The sequence below is a fragment of the Brassica napus genome, chromosome C2 (assembly GCF_020379485.1).
Source record: "Brassica napus cultivar Da-Ae chromosome C2, Da-Ae, whole genome shotgun sequence".
In the NCBI taxonomy this organism is placed as follows: Eukaryota; Viridiplantae; Streptophyta; class Magnoliopsida; order Brassicales; family Brassicaceae; genus Brassica; species Brassica napus.
In genome coordinates, this window is record NC_063445.1 from 20,673,657 (window position 1) to 20,696,945 (window position 23,289).

Sequence of the window (23,289 nt, forward strand, 5' to 3'; positions counted from 1 at the left end):
TATCTTAAATGAATATTTGTCTGCACACACGTATTCATATTTAAGTAATATATCTGCAGAAAATTTAATATGATTAGTAAAGTTAACAAACCTTAAATAATATATACATATATACTTAGAAAATACAAATCAACCGTACTCTCATTTTTATGATTCTCTTTTAAGTTGTTTTTCTATCATGTTTTGCTTCACAAAAGCTTTTTCAAAAAAGATTTTTTCATAAAAGCTTGAATTGTAGATCTTTCTTATATAAAAAAATGTTTATAAAGCTGATTTTCATCTATTTAAATAGTTTTAAATATCATAATTATAAATGTAAATGCGTCTCTGAAAAAAAACCTTGATTTTCCATTATGCTATAAAAATAAAGCTACAAAATAGAAGTATAATCTGATAAAATCTTAAAGTTAACTTATTCAGAAGGAATGATGTAGAATTATTTTCAGAAAAAGAGAAGGATGCAGAATAAAGATCTTTGCTATACATAAAACTTAAAAAAAAAAAAAACCCGACGTTGGTGGTCGAGTGGCGTGAGGCGGCTCGTAATGGTCCTAAGGGCCGCGAGTTCGAATCTCCCCCTCAGATTAACTCCTACGCCGGGCCACCCGGGCCCACCCTGCTACTTTTGGGGTGGAAATGACGTGGCTGCTGCGGGCCTCGAGGGATGTTTGGGCCCCGGCCTGGGACCCTCGGTTAACAAAAAAAAAAAAAAAAAAAAAACTAAAAAAAAACTTACAAAAAGATGGAATGATAAAGAAGAAGAGGAGAGTAAAATTATATAAAACTAAAAATTGTTTAAATAATATATATATGAGATGAAACCGTTGATATATAGAACGTGACATGATGATAGATACAGAAAAAAAAAAGATTAAATGTTTTCAGTGACGATAAAATGAAGCAATGGTTTGTTTTTTTTTCATACTTTCTTCGTTGTTAGTGATTTCTCTTCTAAAACATTAATGTTTCCTCAAGTTTTGTCAATGATTCATCTTCTTTCACATATGTTTTCTCTATCTATGGCATATATGTAACATAATATTTTAAAATATAGTCGATAAAAACAGACGGAAAATGAATCTATAAATTTTTATGTTATTTTTTAAAAGACTTGTAGTTGCACGAAAACTTGGAGTTGATTACTCAGATTTTCCATCACTAATAATAACGATGAAGCACTTACTTCTTCCTTTTGATAACATGAATACGTGATATGGCTCTTGGGGTTTGATACTTCGGTAACAAATTAAAAAAAAACATTTTGGTTATAGATAAAACGTAGAAAAGAAAACCACTACATGTGGAAATTATATAGGAGAAAAAAGAAAACAGTTTGATGATAATAAAAAAATAACGTCGGATTAAAATTAAGAGAAAAGTTAGAAATTTGGGTAGTTGAAAATTTGGATTGCATTAAAATAGAAAATGAAATAAAAAAAGAATTTGCACTCCCTATACACAGTAACTAAGTAATTTGCAAAAATGGAACTTCTACTGTTTATTTTTCATAATGCTACTGATGCCCCTACTTATCCTAACATACACCTATAAACTCATTGTATTTATTTTTATTTAAATCATTTTCATATCAGTTGCTCTTAAAAGAAAAGATGCCTACGGTTTTGGGCGACAAGATAGACGATTGTCAGATCCAAAACTTTTGACGGCGCTTCACGACAAAACCATCGTAACTTTATCTCCTACGCAAGAAAGACTACCCCACACTTCTTGCTAGGTTTTGTAAGGTTATAGCTGCTATAATAACTCGATTTCTAGCGTTTTGCTACGTTCTTTTCACTCTTGCCAAGAATTAGATCTTTTGTATTTCAAGCAACCCTCACGTTTATCTTTGAAATCCACAGCTAAGCTGGTGGTGTCTGCCCTTTTTCGAAACAATGAGTTCACAATCCAACCTAATCCGCCAAGGAGGGAATCCTGCCGAGACAAGACGCCATCTGGACCCAACGGAGGAGGACGAGATCATCCGTATCCCAACATGCGATCTTACTGCGGCGTTTGAAAGCTTCAAAAGAACCCTAATTGGAAGAGTTCTACACAGAGGAGGCAGAAGTGTTGAAGCGATGATTGCCCTTCTCCCGAGAGCTCGTATCTGGAATGTGGAAGGGAGAGCTCGTGGAGTTAATCTGGGCAATGGCCGTTTCCGTTTTGATTTTGATAAGTAGGAAGATCTTAACATGGTGTTGAACGAGAGGCCATGTCATTTCAACCACTGGATTTTTGCTCTGGAACGTTGGGAACCATCAACAAGTGAAAATTTCCCCAACACGATCCCCTTCTGGATCAAGATCACTAGGGTCCCAGTCTACTTCTGGAATGATGATACTTTCAGTGCGATTGCAAAAGCTCTGGGAAAATTTTGGATATTGATGCAAAGAATGCTCGTATCCAAGTCTCCATCGATGCTGATAGACCTCTTAAGTTAGAGGCAAGGATTGAATTCCCTAATGGAGATTTTGGAAAAGTATACATGACGTACGAAGGTCTCAACCGACACTGCTTTGGGTGTAAGCGTATATCTCATGATATATACTCTTGCTTGGACTTATCTCCGGAAGAGCGAGAACAGAAGATAAAAGAATTTCGGGAGCTCAATGCAACAGGATCACAGTCTCTCGCTTACCAGGCACTGACTGGACCGGTAGGGAACTTCAGAGGCAACATACCTAATAATAAGAGACCTCGTTCCCCCAATGGTGAAGTATCCCAAAGATCACCAACATGGGCGGGATTTCCTGGACAATCCAGAGGTGAAAAGTGACATAAGGAATCAGAAAGTTACTGGACTGCGAAAGCCAATTCGGGCCGTGATGCTCCTCCAAAATCGATGGAGAGAAGAAGAATGGAAGGAGATGAGCGATACCCACACCATCAAGGAAAAACTACTGTTTGGAACCGGCTTGATGATCGGCCTGATGGAAGGGACAGAAGGAAACCAGTGGTCTACAATTCTCGGCCGAGGCAGACTTCGATGGAACGCCAGGAACGCCAGAGAGAACGCGAGCCGTATAGACCAAGGGAGCGACATTACTCTCATCAGTCACAAGCTTCCCAACAAGCTTGGAGACCACGGACGCAGAGAAAGGAAGGTAAAAGCTGCAGCCCCTCCAGAACGGTTACAAACCCGAAATATCAAAGTGTTCCTACCCCTGAGAAAGCAGACTCGCAACAAACCATATCAGGAGGGTTACAAGTGCGTAACGGTCCGGATGGATATGGTACAGGAGTTCTCGTGGTACACAAGAATGAGACTTCGGAAAGACTGAGACGCCTCAAAGGAAAAGCAATTATGCGTGAAGATCTATCTGCTAAATCTCCAAGCTCGACCTTCCATCAAACTCCACATGCGATTCTTACTAGAGACAGAGGTGCCGTTGTAATCAAGGAGGGAGGAATTCGCTCGTCCCCACATGATCCCAGGTCTGTACCATCTCCTCTGAAACTTAGGGATGAAACGGAGGAACCTAGCCTAGACCTAGACAATTTGATGAATTCGAACCACATAGATGATATGGTCCTCAAGAAGCGGAGGTTGACAAGCTTGCAGATGAGTTTGGTGACGTAGAATGGATGAGGATATGGTCCAAAACGATGATCTTCTAATTGACAAGCCTGGCTATGACGCGGAGATTATTGATGCTATATCACAACTTTCTCCAGCAAATGCTGTGTACAAAGAAAATGGTGAAACTACAGGAGCGGAGAAGGAACCACAACCTACCACCATGAACCAAATGAAGAACAAAAGCGCCGGTTCATCTAAGATCCCACAAGCAAGTTCAGGCCAAAGTAGGGCGGGCGGTACAAGGGAGGAAAAAAAGAAAAGCTACCAAAGTTCGGAACTGAACGGAGTTCAAGTATCGAAGAAACTCAATGCGTTAAGAGGACGCCCATCCCCGAGGAAGAGAGGCTCGGGTAATGGAAAAAAACTTAGCTCTCTTGCTGTCCCTCGTAATGAGGTGTTTACATCTGCTAAAAGTACGATGTTGTCTTGTGTTTCAGGTTCGGTGGGGTCCCAGAAACCACCATGTAAGAAGATATGAATACAATTTCCTGGAACTGTCAAGGGGCCGGAGCCTATTTGACCAAGCAACATCTCCGGGAGTTACATCGCTTTTTCGCACCTTCTTTTCTTTTTCTTTCTGAAACAAAAAAATCTCGTTCTTTTTTGCAAGACTTTCAAGTTTCTTTATGTTATAATAAATTGTTTACCGTGGAACCGGAAGGTTGAAGCGGTGGACTAGCACTTTTTTATATGGATTCTTATGATGTGTCGATTCTCTATATCGATAAACGTATGATTGATATTGCAGCTACTATAGAGGGACACAGAGTCTTTATGACATTTGCGTATGGTGATCCGGTCGTTGAGTGCCGAGACTATGTATGGGAAAGATTGACCCATATGAGCTCTTCTAGAACTGGTGCATGGCTAATGAGTGGAGATTTTAATGAGATTATCGGAAACCATGAGAAGAAAGGAGGAAGAAAAAAGCCTGAGACATCTTTCCTCGATTTCAAATCCATGCTAGCTGATTGTGGAATGGTTGAGTTCCCTTATAAGGGTAATCCGATGTCATGGATGGGATACAGAAGTACCGGTAAAGTCCAATGTCGTTTAGACCGCACTATAGGCAATGAAGAATGGCACCATTTTTTTCCCACACCAATGTGGAGTATCTTAAGCTATGGGGTTCTGACCATCGTCCTATTCTAACTCGAGTCCAATCAAGATCAATAAGACTCCGTAGAAGCTTCAAGTTTGATAGGCGATGGCTCGATAAGGACGGACTAAAGGAAGCCATTGAAGCGGGATGGGGACCAGAAGAAGCCGGGGGAAACCGCACTCTCCATATCAAGTTATGCGATGTGCGTCGGGCAATGTCAAGATGGAAAAGATCTAACCCCTCCAATATGCAAAAAAAGATTGAAATCATCAAGGAACAGCTAGAGAAAGCCCAAACCGATGATACCGTCACGACTGAAGAGCTTCTGAATCTTAAATGGAATCTCTGTACTGCTTTCAGGGAAGAGGAATTATACTGGAGACAGAAGAGCCGTGCTTTGTGGTTAAAAGATGGAGATAGAAATACGAAGTTCTTTCATGCTATCACTAAACAAAGACGAGCCCGCAACCGCATCACAAAACTGAAAAAAGCCAGGCGGTGGTTGGGCAGAAAGTGAAGAAAGCATTGAAAAGGTTGCCGCCGAATACTTTCAAAATATTTTTACCTCCTCAGGGACAGGTGATTTTGAGGAAGCCCTCCGGTACATTACCGTGAAAGTCACTCCATCCATGAATGAGGCTTTAACATGTATCCCAACGGATGGAGAAATTAAGGAAGCCATCGACAACATTAACCCCGACAAGGCGCCGGGCCCAGATGGTATGACAAGCCTGTTCTACCATCGGTTTTGGGAGGTTACGGCAAAAGAAATAATAGTGATGGTAAGAAATTTCTTTGACTCAAGTGCCTTTGACCCACGGGTAAACCAGACGAACATTTGCTTGATTCCCAAGACAGAGAGGCCGAGTGATATGGCAGAATTCCGGCCCATTAGTCTCTGCAATGTCAGCTATAAGATTATCCCTAAAATCCTATGTTCTCGGCTGAAAAAACTCCTCCCGAAGCTGATTTCAGAGACCCAATCCACTTTTGTGGCGAAACGACTGATAACAGATAACATTCTGTTGGCGCAAGAAGCATTCCATGCCTTGCGTACTAATCCAATGTGTAAGGCGAAATTTGTGGCGATTAAGACAGACATGAGTAAAGCCTACGACCGGGTTGAATGGAACTTCCTTGAAGCACTTTTATTGAAAATGGGCTTTGCTGAGACATGTGTCTCCTGGATACGGTGGTGTGTCTCCTCGGTTTCATATCAAATTCTACTAAATGGTGAACCAAAGGGCAATATACAACCATCTCGAGGGTTACGCCAAGGAGATCCCTTGTCACCTTTTCTTTTTATCCTATTGACTGAAGCGCTTATCTCACAGCTGAAAGGTGCAGAGGAAGAGGGAAGGATAACAGGTTTAAAAATCGCTAGAGCTAGCCCAGCAGTATCACATCTTCTTTCGCAGATGACAGTCTTTTTTTCTATAAAGCCGATGTCCAGAAATGTGCTGAGCTGATGAGAATCATTACTGTGTATGGAAGGGCTTCGGGGAAGCAATTAAACCCCGGTAAATCATCAATTTTGTGTGGCAGCAAAGTGGGTCAAGATATTAAAAGAGCTATTAAACAAACTCTAGGCATTCAAAAGGAAGGTGGTATGGGAATGTATTTAGGGTTACCCGAGAAAATATGTGGATCCAAACGGCAAGTCTTTGCTTTCATCAGGGACCGTATAAATGCTCGGATCAATTCCTGGTCGCCAAGACTTTTATAAAAAGGAGGTAAAGAAGTTCTTTTAAAATCAGCAGCCCAAGCCCTGCCTACTTACGTAATGTCATGCTTTCTCCTACCAAAAGAGATACTAAACAAGCTTCAAGGTGTAATAGCGAAGTTTTGGTGGAGTACGAAAGCTAATAATAGAGGACTTCACTGGATAGCATGGGAGAAAATATGCTTGCCATTCGATAAAGGGGGTTTAGGCTTCAGGGATCTCCACGATTTTAATCTGGCCTTATTAGCCAAGCAACTATGGAGGCTTCTGCATCATCCAAATTCCTTACTTGCCCGCGTCCTGAAAGGAAGATATTTCAGGCACTCTAACCCTATGGAGGTCAAATCGTCAAACTCCCCATCCTACGGATGGAGAAGTATTCTTGCTGCACAAGACTTCCTCCGCGAAGGACTGCAGAACACGATAGGGTCAGGATTTAGCACACGCGTATGGCTAGACCCGTGGATCCCAACGTCCCCGACAAGATCGGCCATAGACGCTAGCGTGTATCGTGACAAAGATCTATTGGTTAGTTATCTCATTGATGAGACTTCAAAACAATGGAGAACTGATATACTTGAGGCGCTAATAGACCAAGGAGACATCCCGTTGATACGGAGTTTACGTCCAAGTTACATAGGCAAAGAATATGGTATCTGTTGGATCTTTACGAAATCAGGTCTTTATACCGTCAAGTCGGGGTATGAGCCGATCTCCTTGCTAAAGGAGCCCGTCTTCAAAATTCTATTATATCCCATGTAAACTCTTTGATTCCGACGTGGCTAGCCTCACAAGCTAACCTCTTCGTCCTGAATTAATAAAACATGGTGTTTGCCGTAAAAAAAAAATCTGTTGCTCTTAGGGAAGAAATAATCACGCATAATATAGCGAGAAATGGAGAGAGAATGAGTCCCCATCTCCGAGACAAGCTTCTTTCATCTCTCTCTCACCATAAGAAAAGACAAAAAAAAAAAAAAAAGAAAGTTTCATTCATAAGTAGAATCTCTATCTCTCTCCCGCTAAATTTCTTAAAAGTCTCAACTCCCCTGCTATTATGGCCGCAATTACTGTTTACCTCACCGTTTCTAGACCAAGAGATTCTGTTGTTCTCCGTCACAATCGTCAAGGTCCATTGTCCTCTGTTGCCAACAGCTCCGTCAGCTTCACTTACTCCCAATTCTCCTCCGTCAGAAACTCTAACCTCACTGCTTTCTCTCACTACAAAAACAGAATCTAGCCATGAATGATTAGATTTAATAGCTATCAGACATGAGGGCTCTTCTTGATTTTGTTTTCTTGATAAAGTTTTGATTTTTTGTGGGTTTTTGTGATTCTTTGGACTCTGATCCTGTCTGTCTTTTGATGTAAAAGTTTCATACTTGGTGTCTTGTTTTTTTCATTGTCAAGGTTTTTCTTGATTTTGTTTTCTTGATAAAGTTTTGATTTTGTGGCTTTTTTTTTGTCCATTGATGTAAAAGCTCGATACTTTCGGATAGGCCTGGCCAAAATAACCGGAACCGAAGAACCAAACCGGAACCGAACCGAAATACCCGAAACCGGTACCGGACTAATACCCTCAAATATCCGAACGGTTCCTATATTTTTATATCCGAAATAACCGAACCGAACCAGAACCGAACGGGTACCCGAATATATAAAAATATTAATTATATATAAATATAACATCACTAAATATATTTTAATTTAAAATTCTATTAAAAGTATCTGAAAATAGTTGAGGATAACTAAATTATTATAAAGTATCCAAACTACCCGAAAGTATCCGAAACTATCCGGATAGTTTTATCTGAAATATCCAAAGTAATCCGAAATATCCAAATTTTTTATCTAAATCATCCTAATTATTTGATATTTTACCCTAAATAACCGATATTTTATCCAAATTATCTGAACTACCCGAACTATCCGAACCCGAACCGGATCCAAATGAGAACCGAACTTTTTCCGGATATTTTCCGGTTCCTACTTTTACTATCCGAACCGAACCGAACCGAAAATAGGTCAAGTACTAAATGGATCCTCTAGCCCCTATCCGAACTACCCGAAACCCGAAATACCCGAACCGAACCGATACCCGAAATGCCCAGGCCTACTTTCGGAGGTTGTCACTGCTGCTCTTCTTCTTCTTCACCATCATCATTATCATCAAATTGTTAGCACCTTCTTCTTCCTCCGTTAATGCTTCTGCTGCTACTTTGTTGCAATGGTAATTACCTGTCGTTTTGATAACCGGATCTTGATGTTCCACAAGTGACAGATTTTATTTGATTATTGAGGGCTTTGTCCCGCTCCATCTCATTTAATTAATCCACTTGACGCCTCCTAATCTACTTATGGATGTCAGAGTTGATGGTCGAGCATCTTCATGTCTGTCATGAATGAGTATATCTGCTGATGTGCCGGAACTTAGAATAACAGTGCTAGAGATCTCTCCACTGAAAGCGGCCGAGAATAGACAAATCGCTTGTGTTAAGAAACACACAAGACAATTCTGAGTGGTGCCCTAATTCTTTGGACATTGTGGGTTTTATTTCTGAGTGGTGCCCTGATTTTATTCGCTATTCTATTTTCACTTTCTTTAACAAAGCAACTAGTTGTTTTCTTGCACCATGTGCAGTAAGGAATTTTTTAAATCTAACTTATATTTAAAAATAAAATTTATTAAATATTATAAATTTTACTATTTTCTTACTAATATTTAATATATATTTGATATATATTAAATCAATTTGTATAAAACTAATAAAAATGATATAAAATTGTATAATTATAAAAAAATTTAGCCTAAACAATATTTATAAAATTTGTAGATATATAAGAAACTAATGATCTTACGATTAGATATTTAATTTTTTTTAAATTGTAGAAATTTTTGAAAGCTTTGGTAATACAAATTGTATAATTATACAAAATTAATAATATTTCAAAATTTGAAATGTTATATATGAATACATTTATTTTATAGATGATGTATGAGCTATTAAAATATTTAAAAAAGTTTACAAAAAAGAAATATCAATATTAAATATAATATATGAATTATTACTATATTCTAATAAGTTTGCCAAAAATATAAATCAACATTAAATAAAATTATCCATGTCATATTTTTCGGAAGTCATGTCATCAATTTCAATAGTCATGTCATATTTGTTTTCATATTTGTTTTGTGAAATTGATTGTAGAGATGACATGTGACAAAATCACTTCGCAAATATAGTTCTAGGGGATTTTGTGAAATAACCGGTTAACATGCAAATTTTTATCATGTGTCGTGATTTGTTAGAGAGTTAATTTTAGGAAAAATGTTACTTAGCTACTTAAAGTATCGGTCTCCACATAGCTGACCATGCAAAGTAAAGAAATACACACTCAGCTACACGAAATATATGTTATACATACTAACATCCTTGAACTTTATGTTGTTATGTAGCCAACATCATTAACTTAAGTTAATTAGTCAGAAATCGCCACGTGGACGTCAGAGATGGTAAATTTTTATAGAGTTAATTTTATGCTTAGCCGAACATGCAAATTTTTATCATGTGTTCTGATTTGTTAGAGAGTTAATTTTATGCTTAGTCGAACATGCAAATTTTATTATATGTATTGTGATTTTTTTAGAGAGTTAATTTTATACTTAGCCGAACATGTAATTTTTTTTCATGTGTTGTGATTTGGTAAAGAGTTAAATTTTATGTTTAGTCGAACATATCATTTTTTCATACAACAATAATCCATACACCATATACAAGTCGATTAGTCACTAATGTAATCACACATAACTATACTTTAAATTTAGTTTCGATGCAAAATAGCAACCATCAACTGATCAAATACCCGTAAATATAAAATTATATACAACTAACATGTAAAGTATCCAGATAATCAGTTTATAATGATACTAAACTTAAAATGGCCCAGATAAGTGAAAAATATAACCATGAAACATACAACTCATGTTATGTACGATCCATAAATGATTTAGATTAACCACTCATGGCTAATTATCATATTATCCTTGCATTGCATGACGATGTGGATCTCCATTGAGAGAGCGAGTTGAACCAGAGATTGTGGTGTTGATAAAACGAATTTTTATTGAGTGATTGTGTCTGATAGATCTCATGATGGTTGAACGAAGGAGAGGAAGAATAAGAGAAAAAAATGGAAAAAGAAGATGATTTCGATGGAGAGAGAAAATAAAAAAATATTTTAAATAAAATCATCATTACATCTATGTCACCATCACATGTTTCTCACTTCCCTATTTCTTGAATCGATTAACACGGGCAACAAAGTCATTTCATGTTCTTATTGAATTGAGCTTTGTCAATTTTCCATTCTTTCAAATTATCAACTTATTTGCTATTTTCCGTGGCAATCGCTCAGTTTTTTTTTTAATTATTTTTTTTTGTAAAGCTTTGTCAAATGTCAGAATATGATTGGTAATATGATTTTTGCTTTAGTATATAAATGATAAATCAATAGGTCTTTTTATTTTTCGAAAACAAACTTAAATCTCTTTCTTTTATTTTTCTATTTTGAATAAAGCTCTTCAATGAACTATTCGGGTTTTATGTTTGTTTTCAAATTTCACTAAGATCACTTGAGCATAAATAAGTCCACATTGCATTTGCTCACATATAGTGATTCTCAATAAATCATGCTTCTACTCTCAACCATTACTAATTAACTAGATTTTCAATACGCACTACACGCAAGTTTATTTTAATAATTTCAAAATAATATATATATAAATATACATGGTTTATATACATTTTCTACGAAATTGTATTCACATTATGCTTTATTTTTCTATTTAAAATTTTATACAATTATATCTTTTAGATAACTAATATTTACATATCTTTTTGTTTGTATATGTAAACGTGTAAATGTATTTATAATGTGGTTATATTAGTCTTTATTTGTTTTTAAAAATATATAGATTGTTTGATGCGTCTTAACTAATACTATACTGTTATAAATATTTTATTATAATTTTTATCTATGTTTTTATTTGAATGACATAAAAGATAATCCATATGTACAATGTCAAATTTTTCGTTGTGTTTACCAAATCTTACAAGGAAATATGATTATTATATACTTAAGCTTAAGACTTGTAGTTCCTCAATCACATGTTCATGTGGAGATGAGGGTACTTTCTCAGTTGCATTAAACCAACCTTTGCATTAAACTAATATTTTAATACTTCTATTTAATTATTTTAAATACATATCTAATATTATAATATTTAGGTTTAGTTTTGTTTCATGATAACTATTTTGACGAAATTTAAATAATATTAAATTTTTTTGTTAGTTATAAGAAAAGAGGAAATAAATAAATAGAATTTAAAACTAACATTAAGTAATATTTTATTTATTAAAATTAAAATATATAAAATCAAAAATATTAGATATATCTTTTCGTTGATCTAGTTAGAATTTAAATTAATCGCGGGATATAATGTTTTTAGTAGTTCACATATCTTTTAATATTTTATCTATTTTGGAGGGCGTCTCTGTATATATGGATGATCATCAGTTTGCATGGATTTTATGGTACATTTGGAAGGGGGGTAATAATCAGGTTTTTAGCAATATTGATGTTTATCCTAGAGATACCTTGAAATTGGCACTGGATCTTTATTATGGGCTGAGGCTCAGGCCTCAGCCACAAGTGGATCAACCCAACCGCGAGATATATAAGAAATAAGCTTACCTTCAATTCCGGGCCGTTGGTGTTTTATAGATTGATCATGGAAAGAGCAAGATTTATTCTCGGGACAGGGCTGGTACATCACGCTACCAGGTTTTGAGTGACTAATGGGAACAAGGAACACGAGAGCAAGTCTTTCACCTTTACACTCAAAGATAGAAGTCCTCATATTGGCAATGGAAAGTATAAGTAACTTACGTCAATACCATGTTACTTTTGCGATTGATTGTATTCAACTGGTGGAGATGGTTTCTGCACTAGAGGAATGACCGGCCTTTGAGAATTATTTTGACCACATCAGGATTCTTCAAGGAAGTTTGACTCACTCAGAGATCATTCATATTCTCCGAACGCTGAATACTAAGGCGGACAGCTAGGCACGGATTGCAAGGAAACAAACGTCTTTCGTTGTTCATATGGATGTAAAATTACTAGTTTAGTTTGCGGGGGTCTTCATAGAGTCTGTTCAAGTTGACGACAAAAAACATTGTTAGAAGTTTGTCACAATTTTATTTTTTCTATTTTATTGACTAATATTTTTAGATAATATAATTTTCATTGACAAATGTATAATGAATATACTCCATTTTTGTCGCAGAGACTATATTGCAATGTCCATATTATTTTAATATTATTAGAATATTTGGTGAACCTATTTAAAGTTTTTATGTTTTCATATATTCATTAATTTTGCAAATATTTTTATTTGATAAACTTGTGTGAGATTATTTTTAATTGTATATGTTTTGTTGATTGCTTTAACAAATTTTTATAAGTAAAGTTTTATAAGTATGGATCCTATAAATTTTACTGGTGAATTACATTAGAGACTTCTGAATATCACCATGTACTTTGCTTTATTGTTAACGACCTCGTCTTAAAAATATTGTAGATCATAAAAATCTTTAGGTTTATTTCAAAAACTCCTATTTGATTAGTTTCATGAAGATTTGGAGTATAATTTTCTAAACAAAATGTTGTAAATAGGTATATTAATTCATTTGATTTATAAAAGGGAAATTGCCACAAATACCACATTCATAGTACCACTTTTTATGTTTACACTAACTATTTTTACCCTCATTATTAATGAACGGTAAAAGACACTTATATCTCTAGGATTAACTAATCTAGATCTAGGATTTAGAGTTGAGGGGTGGGGTACGGTTTTTGGAATGTGAAATTTAAGATTCTAATAAATATATAAATAAATACTTTAAAAAATATTAAAAAAATTTAAAAATAGTTTCAAACATAATTTTCGATTTTCAAAAAGAAATTTTCAAGAAAAAACATATTTGAAAAAAAAATAAAAAAAAAATTACAAAAAAGTTTGAATTTGAAAAAGTATAATTCGAAAACATAAAAAAAGAGAAATTCCCTACGATAGCCATTTTTAAGTTTTTGTCACAAAAAATAGTCCTCAATGAAGAAAATGACCAAAATAAATTTTATTAAAAGGTAAAAATGTATTTTTACCCTAGGGTTAACTAATTTAGACTTAGTGTTTAGAGTAAAGGAGATGGTTTTTGGGGATAGTGTTTCAAATTTTTTTAAAAAAATTAAAAATTTCAAAATAAAAAAAAGCTATTTTGGTCATTTTTTTTCTTGAGAGCTATTTTTGTGACAAAAACTTAAAATAGACTATTTGAGAGAGTTGCGCCCAAATTTTTTTTTTATTTATTTAAATAATGATTTATTATATATATAGAGAACAAGGGTATAAGAGTCTTTTGCCACTTAATGAAGAATGTATTTTTGAAAATATCTCTTTAGTGGTGGTAAAGATGAAAAATGGTACCATGAAAGTGGTAAATATGAAATTTTTCCTTCATAAAAGGAAGTTTGAAAATACATAGATAAATGAGAGTTAACAATATGTGTCTTAAATTAGTGAATTAAATTAGTAAATTGCATTTTTTTATCATCATTTATCTATAGTAAAACTTTGTATACTTACTGTAACTCAAAGAATGAATTGTATGAGTAAAAAAGGGATCAAAATCAACCATTAGTTTTAAAAAAAAAATTGTGTAACTGATTACAAATTTAGATTATTTTTAAAGCCAATACCTATATAACTCAATTCATTCTTACTGTAACTCAAAGAATGAATTGTCTGAGTAAAAAAGGGATCAAAATCAACCATTAGTTTTTTTAAAAAAAATTGTGTAACTGATTATAAATTTAGATTATTTTTAAAGCTAATACCTATATAACTAATAAAATTTTAAATACTAAATTTTAGTTTGATTTTTTTATTTATTTGATTAGGTTAACTATTTTGATATTAATTTTCAATTTTATTTGATGTATATGCTATTTGTATGTCTTGACATAGTTTATGCATAATTTTCATCAATATTAATTATGTTCATTTTTTGAAAAAAGTAGCATATTTATCGAGTTAGTTTTTTAGTTTATTTTTTTTTGTTTATATTAATCGATATTTTAATTTTATTTTAATAGATTGTTTTTGTAGAAATTTAAGAATTCTAAACATATTAAACAATGATTCTGATTTGGCATATTTTTAAAAGTTTTTAATTAGTACTTATTATACAGCTCTTGTTAAACTCTTTTATATTTTAATAGCATATAGCCCTTCTAAAAAAAAGATTGTGGACATAATTTTATTTTTTCTTGTTAAACTCTTTTATATTAAGTTCAATATGTCAGTATAAATACCAATCTAACTTTTAAGATAATTTTCCATTTTTAATTTAATATTTTGTATCTTTGCATTGAGTATATTTTTACATACATGAATATTAGATTTTGTTTTTTTAAAAACTTGATTTGTATTAAAAACAGTTTTTTTTTCTTAGGTAACAGTTATATTTATTTCCAAATAATTATTTTATATATCAAATAATAAAAATATATGGATATTCAATGGTTTACGGAATTGACTTATATAATATGTTATTTGTGAATATTTTCAATACCAAATAACATAAACTTTAAAATTACATAAATTTATATATAGTATATGTTATTTTAAATTTTATATATCATATAATTTAAACTTTGAAAAGTGCAAATTTTTACTTTATAATTTTCTAAAAGTTTCCAAATTCTACTTAATAATTAACATTTGTTGGTTATTTTTATGTTATTTTTAAATTTAACTTCTTAAATTGATTTGTATTTGATTTTGATATAAACAATTTTGGTAATATCGACATTTCTAGAAATAGAAAAATAATAATAATTTGGCATATTTTTATTAAATAACATGTGAACATTCTCAATAACTTATAACAACAACTTATATGTGATTTGTGAGTATTTCAATAACATATAACCTAAAATTTTAAAATCAACGGATTTAAATTTATACAATTTTAATTGCTTAAATGTATTGAATTTTTTTTTTTATGTTAAATAAGAAAATGTTATAAATATTAAGTTAATTTATATAATATTTTTACTTTTTTATACCTTATTTGATATTGATTTAAATTTTATTGTTGGGAAGTCTTTCAATTTTTATTTGATAATTATATTTGCTTTTTGTTTTTATGTTAATTTTAAAAAGTCATTTTTACATTAAATAACTGATATTTTTTTTTCTACTTTTGTAAGTTTGACTTTTAAATTTATATTTAATTTTGAAATAAACAGTTTTTGCTAATATTGATTTTTGTAGAAATAACAAACTAAAATAATTTTTGTAACGTCTTGCATTTTTTATTTTATTTATTTTACCTTGAAAATATAATATATATATATATATATATATTAATTTAATTTATATAATTTTTTACTTTTGTTAAGTTACCTTAGTTGATATTGATTTCTATTTTTGTTTGAAAGTCTTCCAGTTTTTTGTTTAATAATTGTCTTTGTTAACTATTTTTATTTTAATTTAAAAAAAAAATCAGTTTCACGTTAAGTAACTTATATATTATCCTTTTTCCTTTTTAACTTTAACTTTTATATCAGTGTATGTTTTATTTTGAAATAAATAGTTTTTGGTAATATTGACATTTTTAGAAATTGCAAATTAAAAAAAAAATGATTTGGCATATTTTTGGTGATTTAAAATAACATACGGAAAGTTTTCAATAGTTTATGACATGAACTTAATTATATTTAGTTTATGTTATTTTTGAATATTTTTAATTGCACATAACCTAAAATTTGAAAAATCACGTATTTTAAATTTATATAATTAATAAATGTTTGAAAGTGTTACATTTTTTTAAAAAATTTAAAAATACTGTATATACGAAGTGAATCTATATAATTGATATCACTCAAATTACCCTATAAGTGAGAGGTCGAGTTGCGGTACTTAGGTATCGAATTCACAGAGAGATAATGCACACAATAGATCTACTAGTTATGTGGTTAAGCTAGGAAAACATGTTTAAATGTAAATATCATGGTTGTGAACAAGTAATTGTTCAGTTGATTGATTGGGGTTTTAATACAAATATGAAAAACGTTAGACTTATAGTTTCTATTCAGACAATCATGGTTATAGAGATATATATACTAAGCATATAATGGATATTCTAGAACTCAAACAATAAGAATAGTTGATCAACTTCCATATTTTTAGACTATCTATCGCCGGATCTAAGACCTCAACTGTCGCTTGTTGGTCCTGGGAAAGTGTCAATCGATACCAACAACGGGTTATCGATCGATACACCTTTTAACTCGTCGATCGATGTAACTAATGAGTTGTCGATCAATGAACCTTCCAGGGAGCGTTACACACAGGTTTGACGTGTTCACTAGGTTTAATTAAATCAGCTTCCGCTTATTTCTAGCAATCCTAGCACATTCTAAACTAATTCAGACATAGAACCAAGGTTCTGCTTGCGCCCTAATATATATAGGCAATGTCCTAGTTAGCTACTCTAGAACACAGACATTGAGAACAGTTTAATTGATGGATATCGTAATACTTAGCAATTCTATATTTTTGGATAATCTCTCATGAATATATGAACCCTAAATCTAACAAGGAGAACTACTCAGGTATAGTTAAGCAATCCATCACAAAGAAATATGAAAACTGCATAGATTGAATAGAGTAGAAAACTGGAGTTTCAATCACAAATCTCTGAATGAGTTCTTGGATCTTCTCTTCAAGCCTAAGACTCTAAGTATTTTGTTGTATGAAAGTAAGAAAGCGTGTGTCGCTACAATAATGGAAGAGTACATAATTATTAGGTTAAAACTCATAAGGGTAATCTGGTAATCCTTGTGGGACTTTGGCTTAAAGTCGGCTGAAACCAATATGGCATCTGCGCGCTTCGCCGTTGATCGACAACGCAGAGTGTGTGTCGATCGATTATCATCCTCGATCATCTATCGCTAGGCTAGTCGATGGCCAGCTACAGGTCTACTATGGATATATTAATATGGATATATTAATATTTTATATAAATAATAAATTAATATAATGATGTGTCATAATACGATTGGTATTTTAAATCCTACATGGCCTACTCAATAGATTATAGCCTTTATATAGTTAGATTTTTACATGGTCATGAGCACGAGCGCATGATGTGGAGGCCTTTTTAATGGCGGGAATCAAATTCATCCTGCTGCAGCTTGTTTCATAAGGCGAATTGGGAACTAAGACGATCCAGACAGAAGCTGTGATAAGCAAATGGTTATTTCAACAGGTTCATTAACAAAAAGCCAGTGGGGACTTGAGTTGAAGGTGTGTAATAACCATTAGCTTCTTAGTGGTATTCAGTTTTCGATCATGTTTAGAATTGTTTTCCTAACGGTTTACAAACGAACCGGATTGGTTTGCACATACAAAAAACATCAACACACTTTCTGTTTCTGTTACAGCAACTATCCCTTTTTTAAAAAGTCACAAGATACTACTACACATAACCATACCATAAGCAGTTGAGCCTTACATAAGTGGAGGAAACAATCTCGGAAGTCCGTGAGCTTCCGGCCACGATGATAACTCTGGAACAAGAGGAAAAGTTGCCTCATAAGTTTTGTAATACCGTTCAAAAGTGTAACAGTCGTCTACATACTTCAAAGGGTTGAGTTTCAGCTTCTTGCAGACGGCTAGCGTGTACACCTTTGAAAATCCCCACACGTGCAGATGGTGCAGTCGCTCATCTGAACGATCCATACATCATTTCCTGACGCTGCTGCGACCTGAAACGTGTTATCGTCTAACGGCATTACGACGTAAGCAATAGAAGCTTTCCTGAACTCTTCAAGCTTGTCCGTGACAGGTTTGATATACACATGGCCGAAACTAAGAGAAGCACGGCTACAAAGAGAACACTCGTACATGATCAGCCAAATTAAACGCTCTACAATCTGAAAACAGGGCTTCGGTATATATCTCCATGATTCCGTATCTCCGGCAACCGTCATGAGCCAGATACCACTGGTTTTGTGGGATTTGGTTTAGACTTCTCCGAGCTTCTGGATTCTCCTTCAACTCATCACTTGAGACAGTAAAAGAGTATGTGAGATAAATCTCTCTGTAAACCTTCCGTAGATTTAAAGAGAAATGAAATCAAGGACTGAAAGGTGATCTAAGCTTTAGAAATGTCACCTCTAAGTGCAATGATATGAGCAATAACGGCAACAATGGCGTATGCTTACGAAAGAGAGAGAGAAAGAAGGAAGATAAGATAATACTGATTCATTACTTTTAGCTAAATGCCAATGTAGTACATATAAAGGAAAGATTCCTAACGGTCAACAAGCGACCTGTAACCGGGATGCAACCCGTGACTCACTTAGTTAACTAGGTAACTTATTGGAAGGTAAAGATAGTAAAAGATAGGAGAGTAGAGAGGTAAATGCTGTCACAGTACCCCCTGCTTGAGATCATCCTTGTCCTCAAGGATGGAAATGAGGATACTGAGCAATGAAGTCCTTGTAGAACTCTCATGTTGCGTCTTCAGGACGTTCCCCTTTCCACTGGACCAAGACTTTAGTGACAGCTAAGTTGCGACGTTTTGCCATCTTTGTTTCCAAAATCATCTCAGGTTCCTTGGAAGTTCCCAAATCAGACCAAAACTGTGGCACCGTTGGAGATGAAGTAGGAGGGTTTGGACAAAGCTTTAGCTGGCTCACATGAAACACATTGTGTACTGCGGCCTCAGGGGGAAGTTCCAAGCGATAAGCTGCAGAGCCTACTGTGTCGGTGACCTTAAAGGGGCCGTAGTAGCGTGGAGACAATTTATGCGGGATTTTCCTGTTCTTGAGTGTGTTCTGTCGGTAGGGTTGGAGCTTGAGGTACACGTAGTTGCCAACCACAAACACCCTCTGTGATCTGTGTGAATCAGCGGCTTGCCTGTTCCTGTTTTGAGCGCGCAGTAAGTGAAACTTGAGCATTGAGATTACCTCTTCCCTCTTGCGTAAGCTTCGGTCAACCAGTGTAGAAGAGCTTTCACCAGGTAGGTAAGGAAGGTGTAGAGGAGGAGGTTGACCGTAAACAATCTCAAAAGGTGTGCTCTTGATAGCAGAGTGATAGGTTGTATTGTACCACCATTCTGCTAGGGTGAGCCACTTGCTCCAAGTCTTCGGTGCTTCAGCAGTCATGCATCGCAGGTAAGTCTCCAGTGTCTTGTTTGTGATCTCAGTCTTCCCGTCAGTTTGAGGGTGATAGGCAGTAGAGTATCGCAAGTCTACACCGTGGACTCTGAATAATTCCTTCCATACCTCACTTAAGAAAGTGGGGTCTCTGTCACTGACAATGTCCTTTGGAAGGCCATGTAGCTTGAAGATGTTGTCTAAGTAGGCTTGCGCAACTTCAATAGCAGTGTAGGGGTGAGATAAAGCAATGAAGTGTGCATTCTTACTGAGCCTGTCGATGACCACGAGAATGCAATGCTTCCCAGAAGATGGAGGGAGTCCTTCAATGAAGTCCATGCTGATTGATTCCCAAACACCTTGCGGAACTGGTAGCGGATGCAACAAACCAGGCTTTGCCACATTCTCATATTTGTTTTTCTGACACACGCTGCAATTCCTCACATAATTCTGAACTTCCAGAGACATTTTCGGCCAAAAGAAGAGCGATTTGATTCTGTGGAGTGTAGCATCTCTACCTGAGTGTCCTCCCACTGCAGAGTCGTGTAACCACTTGAAAATGTGAGTTTTGATCTCCACGTTGTTGCCAACTACTAGCTTTCCTTTTCTTCTCAATTCATCGTTAGCATATGTGTATTGCGGATGAGACAGCTTGTTGGTCTTCAATTCCATGATCAGTTTGGAAAGGTGAGGGTCCGTCTGCCACAGAAGTTTCAGGGAGTCGAAGAACCCCTGATGGGCTTGAGGTAATGAAATGTGGAGGAGTTGAGAACCCGAGACTCGAGAGAGAGCGTCTGCGGCCACATTTTCTTTCCCAAGCTTGTACTGCACCTCGAAATCATATCCCATGAGCTTAGAAAGCCACATATGTTGGAATGGAGTAGTAGCTTTCTGTTCCATCATATATTTGAGACTTTTTTGGTCTGTTTTGATGATGAAAGGGCGATGTGCGAGATATGCACTCCATGTCTGAACAGCAAAGACTACAGCCATTAACTCCTTCTCGTAGACTGAAAGTGCTTGCTGTCGAGGACCTAGAGCACGACTGATGTAGCAGATTGGGTGACCTTCTTGCATAAGTACTGCACCAATTCCCGTGTTGCAAGCATCCGTTTCTACAACAAAGGTTTTGTTGAAATCCGGTAGAGCAAGAACAAGAGCAGAGCTGAGAGCATCCTTAAGGTTGTCAAGTGCAGTATCAGCTTCAGGACTCCAAATGAAACCGCCTTTCTGCAGCAGTGTAGTGAGAGGGCGAGACAGTATATTGTATCCTCTGATAAAGCGTCTGTAGTAGTTAGCTAGTCCAAGAAAGCTCCTCAATTGCTTTATAGAATTAGGGGTTGGCCAGCGTTTGATAGCGTCCACCTTAGCTGGATCAGTGTTTACTCCTTTTGCCTCAATGAAGTGCCCCAAGTACTCAATCTTTGTGGCTCCAAATGTGCATTTCGAAGCTTTAAGATAGAGCTGCTGTTGGCGTAGGATGGAGAACACTTCTTGAAGGTGAATCATATGAGTTTCCCAATCTGGACTGTAAACCAAGATGTCGTCAAAGAACACTAGGAGGAATTTCCTTGAAATGTCTTTGAAAACATGGTTCATGAGGCTCTGAAAAGTACAAGGTGCGTTGGAGAGGCCAAAGGGCATAACCAGGTACTCATAGTGGCCTGCGTGGGACTTGAAAGCAGTCTTATACACATCATTAGGAGACATCCTCAACTGATGAAACCCGGCGCGGAGGTCAAGCTTAGAGAAGTAGACTGCTCCACCTAATTCATCAAGAAGGTCTTCTAGCAGAGGTATTGGATATTTATCCTTAACTGTTTGGGTGTTAAGGCCTCTGTAGTCAACACAGAGACGCCAGCCGCCGTCCTTTTTCTTCACGAGCACAATAGGTGATGCATACGGACTGTTGCTGCACTGGATGATTCCCTGTTGGAGCATGTCTTTCAATAGTTCATCAATAGCATCTTTCTGTAAGGAGGAGTACCTGTAGGGTCTATGGTTCACGGGATTCGCATCAGCTTTCAACGGGATCGTATGGTCAAAGCCTTCTCTGAATGGAGGGAGATTCGTAGGTTCCTCGAACAGTTCAGAGTATGAGGATATAAGTGACTGCAGGAGTGGATCGTCAGATAGCTCGCTCTTGGGCGCTGAGATGTGGGAAAAGAGAGACTCTGGAACAAGTGGAGAGGTAGTTTCAGAGGTATCTACTTCCCGGATCTGTAGCAAGGCAATCTGTGGTTGTTGTAGCATCAGGTTGTTGAGGCTTGCTCCTTTGATCAGTTTGCAACCTGATTTAGTTACTCCGCGCAGCACATGCTTGAGACCGTTGAGGTTGAACTCCATTATTAAATTCAGGAAATCCCATAAGATTGGTCCGAGTGTTGATAGCCACTGAACACCCAATACAAGTTCACAACAGTCGAGTGGGAGTGTCCTTATTTCAGTGGTGAAAGAATACCCTTGCACTGACCAAGTGAAATTGTTGCATTTGTACTTCGTAATCATGTTGTTACCGTTGGCTGCGGCGACAGACATGGGGTTGGAGGCGTCGAGTTTGCACCCAAGTTCGTGAGCAACTTTGATATCCAAGAATTTATGTGTGCTTCCCGGATCCACCGGTATGTAAAGCTTTCGCTTTCCATACTTCCCAATAACTCTCATGCAGTTAAATGTGGTGGAGCCACTGAGAGCATTGACAGATATAACTGGAGTGGGCTCAGCTTGAGCTTCCTCATCAGTGAGATCAGTGATTTTCTCATTCTCGAGCAAGGGGTCCTCATCGTCATCCTCATCTTCGCATTCCATGACAAAAATCTGAGATCTTTTGTGTTTTAGTTGATGCCCCGGTGTGAAAGCTTCATCACAAAACATACAGAGTCCCTTGGCTCTGCGATCTTGCATCTCCTGGTAAGAGAACTTGCGAGCAGGTCTATCAGTGTTGCTCTTGGGGATGAAAGTAGGTTTAGTGGTATGCTTTGGTAGCTCAGGAGCAGGTAACAGTGGTGTTTGTTGTTTGTACGGAGCACCATAGTTTTTCTGCTGTTGAGAAGGATTGAAGGGAGCCCTGTAAGAGCGCTGAGGAGTAGCAGCCAAAGAAGACTCGTGTAGGCTAGCTATTCTTGCAGCATCAGATAGAGATGTAGAGCCAAACTGACGAACATGGAGTGACAGGTGGGGGTTCATGTTTGTCAGAAAGATGCTTAAGGCATGAGCTTCTGGTAAGGAAAGTCGGGTTCTTGCGTTCTCGAACTTCTCCAGATACTCGGGAACAGAGTCAGTGCCTTGTTTCAACGCGACGAGATCCGCCAGAGGGTCATCGAAGAGGCCGTTGAATCTACCTGAGAGCGCGATGATGTAGTTTGTCCAAGATGGAAAGATCCCAAACTGCTCAGCTAAGTAGTTCCTGTGCCATTGAAGGGCCTTGCCGATCATATGCATAGCAGCAAGTCGGACTTTCAACTCGGGGGCTGTGTTATCAATGTCGAAGAACTGCTCGCAACGACAGATCCAGTCACAAAACTCCGTACCATCAAAGGCTGGGAAGGTCAGCTATGTCAGCCTGTTGGAGAGAGTATTCTGAGGTGG

General features: G+C 36.0%; 1 protein-coding gene across 1 annotated transcript; it reads left to right on the forward strand.

The window, feature by feature from the left end:
- The first annotated feature begins 6,468 nt into the window (after nt 1-6,468).
- LOC106442831 (uncharacterized mitochondrial protein AtMg00310-like) lies at nt 6,469-7,170 on the forward strand. Its single transcript, XM_013884468.1, has one exon. It carries the CDS (start codon nt 6,469-6,471, stop codon nt 7,168-7,170), a length of 702 nt encoding a protein of 233 aa, XP_013739922.1.
- Nucleotides 7,171-23,289: the final 16,119 nt, after the last annotated feature.

Bases quoted from the DNA above. Each gene is read 5' to 3' on its own strand.
- LOC106442831 (XM_013884468.1), top strand. From the start codon at position 6,469: ATGTCATGCTTTCTCCTACCAAAAGAGATACTAAACAAGCTTCAAGGT.